The sequence below is a fragment of the Ipomoea triloba genome, chromosome 1 (assembly GCF_003576645.1).
Source record: "Ipomoea triloba cultivar NCNSP0323 chromosome 1, ASM357664v1".
Lineage (NCBI taxonomy): Eukaryota > Viridiplantae > Streptophyta > Magnoliopsida > Solanales > Convolvulaceae > Ipomoea > Ipomoea triloba.
This window is the reverse complement of record NC_044916.1, coordinates 12305945-12310960: the sequence shown is the minus strand read 5'-3', so window position 1 is coordinate 12310960 and position 5016 is coordinate 12305945. Positions and strand designations below refer to the sequence as shown.

The following is a 5016-nucleotide window of genomic DNA, read 5'->3' as shown; positions in this document are numbered from 1 at the left end:
CTAAGGCCAACATGGTGGAGCATGGTCAAAGCTCCGAGAAGGCCAAAAAGGGCAAGCAAAAGCTAGGCTAAGGGCAAGTTCTAAGGTAAATGCTACAATTGTGGCAAGCCTGGCCACAAGTTTTCTGAATGCAAGGCTTAAAAGAAGAAGAACAAGAGTTCTAAGGCTAACGTGGTTGGAGATGTGAGCCAAAAGGTGGCCAAGATCAGCCTTTCGGCTATGGTCACGGAGGTGAACCTGGTGAGCTCTAACCTGCGTGAGTTGTTCATCGACACCAGTGCAACCAGGCGTTTGTGTTGAAACCGGGAGATGTTCAGCACCTTTGAGACCATTGAGGGTGAGAGGTCAAGATGGGAAACTCTGCTCAGCCCGTTGTGGAAGGCGTGGACAAAGTGATTCCGAAGATGACTTCCAGGAAAGAACTAACATTGAATAACGTGTTGTATGTTTTGGACTTGAGGAAGAATATGGTGTATGGCTTATTGCTGAACAAGCATGGCTTCAAGATGGTCTTCGAGTCAGACAAAGTAGTGTTTTGTCGAAACTAGGGATGTTTGTTGGTAAATGTTATGTACTTAACGGGCTTTTAAGCTCAATGTAATGCCTATTATCATCAATAAAAGCAATGTTAATTCTGTTTACTTGCTTGAGTCTTCCAATTTGTGGCATGGTAGACTAAGTCATATTAATTTTAATTCTATGCGTAGATTAATTAGCATGAACCATATTCCTACGTTTCAAATTAACACAAATAACAAGTGTGAAATTTGTGTTGAAGCAAAACTAACGAAAGAACCTTTCAAATCGGTTGAAAGGAAAACTGAACCACTTGAATTAATTCATAGTGATTTGTGCGATTTTTGATTGATACAAATGAGAGGTGGTAATAAATACGTTATCATGTTTATCGATGATTGCACATGGTTTTACTATGTGTATTTGCTGAAAAGCAGAGACGAAACCATGGTAAAATTCGTTCTTTATAAGAATGAAGTGGAAAACCAACTTAATCGAAATATTAAAAAGGTTAGAAGTGATAGAGGTGGTGAGTACAAAGCACCTATCGGTGACTTCTGTGCTAATTTAGGTATCATACACGAGCGTACAACACCTTACCCACCTCAATCGAACGGTGTTGCCGAACGTAAGAATCGTACATTGAAAGAGATGATGAATGCGATGCTTAAAAGTTCGGGCCTACCTCAAAGTATGTGGGGTGAGGCAATTTTGACAAGTAATTACCTTTTGAATGAGGTACCCCGGAAGAAGCTCAATAAGACTCCTTATGAGCTGTGGAAAGGTAGGAAGCCTTCCTAGCAATACGTCAAAGTGTGGGGGTTTCTTGCCAATGTTTTGGTACCAACACCTAAGAAAATAAAGATAGGTCTAAAGACGGTGAATTGTATATTTATTAGATATATATGCACATAATAGCAGTGTTTATCGGTTCTTAGTACACGAGTCCAATAATTCGGACATACATAAGAACACGATAATTGAATCAAGGAATGCATCTTTCTTTGAAAATGTATTTCCTTGTAGGTCCACTGAGGGACCGAGTACGTAAAAACGGACGATTGACGAAGCTATGGATTCTAAGAAAGAACATGAGCTCGAGCCTAGATGTAGTAAGCGGGCGAGAGTTGAAAAATCATTTGGTCTAGATTTTCTAACTTACTTGTTAGAGTATGATTCTAGTAATCTAACTTGTTTGATAGAAAATGAATTAGATTTTTTGTCTTGTTTGATAGAAAATGAGTCTCGAATGTACGTGGAAGCTGTGACTTCTGTAGAAGGACCAATGTGGAAAGATGCTATTAAAAGTGAAGTGGATTCTATCCTACAGAATCACACTTGGGAACTTGTTGATCTTCCTCTGGGTTGTAAACCCTTAGGATCCAAGTGGGTTTTTAAAAAAAAGATGAAGTCGAATGGTTCCATCGAGAAGTATAAGGCTAGACTTGTAATCAAGGGTTACAGGCAACGCGAAGGCCTTGATTACTTCGATACCTATTCTCCTGTAATGAGAATAAATTCCATTAGGACATACTTTTCATAGCCGCGTTGCGGAATTTGGAAGTTAATCAAATGGATGTGAAAACAGCTTTCTTAAATGGCAAGTTAGATGAATAAATCTATATGTAACAACCCAAAGGGTTCGTGATTCTGGGCCAAGAAAAGAAAGTGTGTAAGTTGGTCAAATCATTATATGGTTTGAAACAAGCGCCTAAGCAATGACACGAGAAGTTTGACTATGCGATGTTAACCAATGGTTTCAGAATAAACAAAAGTGACAAATGTGTCTAGTTAAGGAAACAGTAGATGTGTATGCCATTCTTTGTTTATATGTAGATGATATACTCATCGTTGGTAGTAATGATCGGATGATCAAGTCTACCAAAAACATGTTAAATGCGAGATTTGACATGAAAAATATGAGTTTGGCTGATTTAATCCTTGGGATTAAAATCATTAAAAGACCTGATTGTCTTATGTTGATCCAATCTCATTATGTTGATAAAATCCTTGCCAAGTTTAACAAGGATGATGATCAATTGGCTAAGACACCATTCGATACAAACATTCAACTAACCAAAAACCACGGCGAGTGCATTTCTCAAATAGAATATGTGATACACTCTCATTTGTACCTATTTTACTTGTGTTTTTATGTAGGTTTTATAGTTAATTGTGTGATAAAATGTTGTGTCCAATGCTTATTTCCATGTTTTCATATTTAAAATAGTATAATGCTTGGTTTAAATGTTTTTGATGTGTTTAGAAGTGCATTAGAACCATTTGTGAACAAAAGCCAATCCAAAGGAGCCAAAGAGTTGTAATTCCCGCTACCATGGCGACATCTTGGTAATCGGACCATATCTCTTCCTATGAATATCCAAATGAGATGATTCTTGAGCCATTGGAAAGAAGACTTCAAGGGCTACAACTCTTTTGAAGACATCAAAGTGTGGATTGAAAGGGAAAATGGTCAAAAGATCAAAGAGTTGTAATTTCTGCTAAATATGGCGACACCTCGGTAATTGGACCATATCTCAGCCTAGAAATATCCAAATGAGGTGATTCTTAAACCATTGGAAAGAAGACTTCAAGGGCTACAACTCTTATGAAGACATCAAAGTGTAATTCGAAAGGGAAAAGGGTCAAAATCAGGATGCAAGTCGGAACTGCGTCACAGGAATTTTCGACGCGTCGAACTCAACTTTCGACGCGTCGAAAATCCCAAAAATGAGGCAGAATAGCCTCGTTTCGGCGCTGTAAAGATTCGACGCGTCGAATGTTGGATTCGACGCGTCGAATGTCGCAGATCTGCGATTCTAAACTTCTAAAAATTGTCATTTTTGCCCTCCATTCTCCACCCACTATAAAAGCATCATTTTCTCTTCAAACCCTAAGCTTGGCTGCGGATTTTGACCAAAAAGGAGAGCAAGGAAGAAGATTTGAAGCCACAACAAGAGAGGAGAAGAGCTTGGAAGACACATTCGGGAGAATTTCTTCATCTCTTCTCTATTTTAAGCTTTGTTAAATCTTTCTTTGAATTGTTTGTTGTTGAAACTAAGATAGCCATGTTTGGCTAAGATTTCCTTTGGGATTTTTGGATTGATAAGTGTTTATGAACCTATGTGCCTAGTTCTTGAATTGCTTGAATGAAATATCTATTTGGGTTTATTACTTGTGTTGTAATTGTGGCTTAATTTCTTGATGCTTGTAGTTAAGGATCCTAATTACTTGTTTCATTGCTAAATTTGTCTATGAATTAGAGCACCCACAATTGCACTTGATTCTTGTACCTCGAGAGAGGACATGTTGATTAAGGGATTTATTGTGAATAGCTCACGAGAGTGAGTATTCCAATTGTGAATAGCCCACGAGAGTGGGTATTCCATTTATTGCTTGTTCTTGATTATATGTTGTGAATAGCTCACGAGAGTGAGTATTCCAATTACCATGTTTTGGGATTGAATTACGAGAGTAATCTTTCCCTTTTAGATTGCAATCATCCACACTTGTTGAACCCGAATGATTATTTCACTTTAGATTGGCACTAGGTGATTAAACACTTTGACACCCAAAAATCCCGCTCTTAATCTCTTGTATATAAAAGTCCGTTTGCCTTGCTTCATTTATTTTATTTTCATAATTTTAGATAAATACCCATTGTTAACGTAGGAATAGCTTCTCGTGAATTAATTAGTAACTAGTGCTTAATACCCCGCTTCCCTGTGGATCGATAACCCCGGAATACTCCGGGTATTTGCTTGTACCTAAAAATGCTACGACCTCGGGTTATTGGCAGTTTGATGCATCTTATGAGTTGTATTAGGCCTGATATTGCCTTTGCTGTAAGAAAACGCAGTAGATATACGAGTAACCCCAGTGAGATTCACTTGAAGGCAATAGTAAGGGTTATGAGATACTTAAGGTATACTCGTGACCTTGGACTGCACTATGCGAGATATTCTGTTGTACATGAAGAGTATAGCGACGCTAGCTCGATATCGGATATAAAGGATTCTAAATTCATGAGTGGTTATGTGTTTACACTAGCCGGTGCAGCCGTTGCGTGGAAGTCTTCCAAGCAAACAGTAATAGCCAGGTCCACGATGGAATATGAAATGATTGCCTTGGACAAGTGCTATGAAGAGTCTGAATGGCTACGCCATTTTTTGGATGATATTCATAATTGGTAAAGACCCGTTACCTCCAATCTGTGTGCATTGTGATAGTTAAGCCACAATTGGGGGAGTACGGAGTCATATGTATAATGGTAAGTCTATACATCTATGTCGTAGACATAATACCATTAGACAAATTCTCGCAACTGGTGTTATCTCGGTTGACTATGTAAGGTCAATAGACAATGTAGCGGGTCTGCTAACCAAAGGGTTGAGCAAAGAAGTTGTAGAGAAGTTGACACGAGGAATGAGTATAAAGCCCTTAGAATAAAAGTTCTATAGTGGATACCCAACCTAGCGTGTCACTATGCGGGTCTCGAAC

General features: G+C 38.5%; 1 protein-coding gene across 1 annotated transcript; it reads left to right on the top strand.

Moving 5' to 3' along the window:
• The first annotated feature begins 350 nt into the window (after positions 1-350).
• LOC116031423 (secreted RxLR effector protein 161-like) lies at positions 351-4709 on the top strand. Its single transcript, XM_031273667.1, has 2 exons — positions 351-517; positions 4316-4709. The coding sequence occupies exons 1-2, from the start codon at positions 351-353 to the stop codon at positions 4707-4709; spliced, it is 561 nt and encodes a 186-aa protein (XP_031129527.1).
• Positions 4710-5016: the final 307 nt, after the last annotated feature.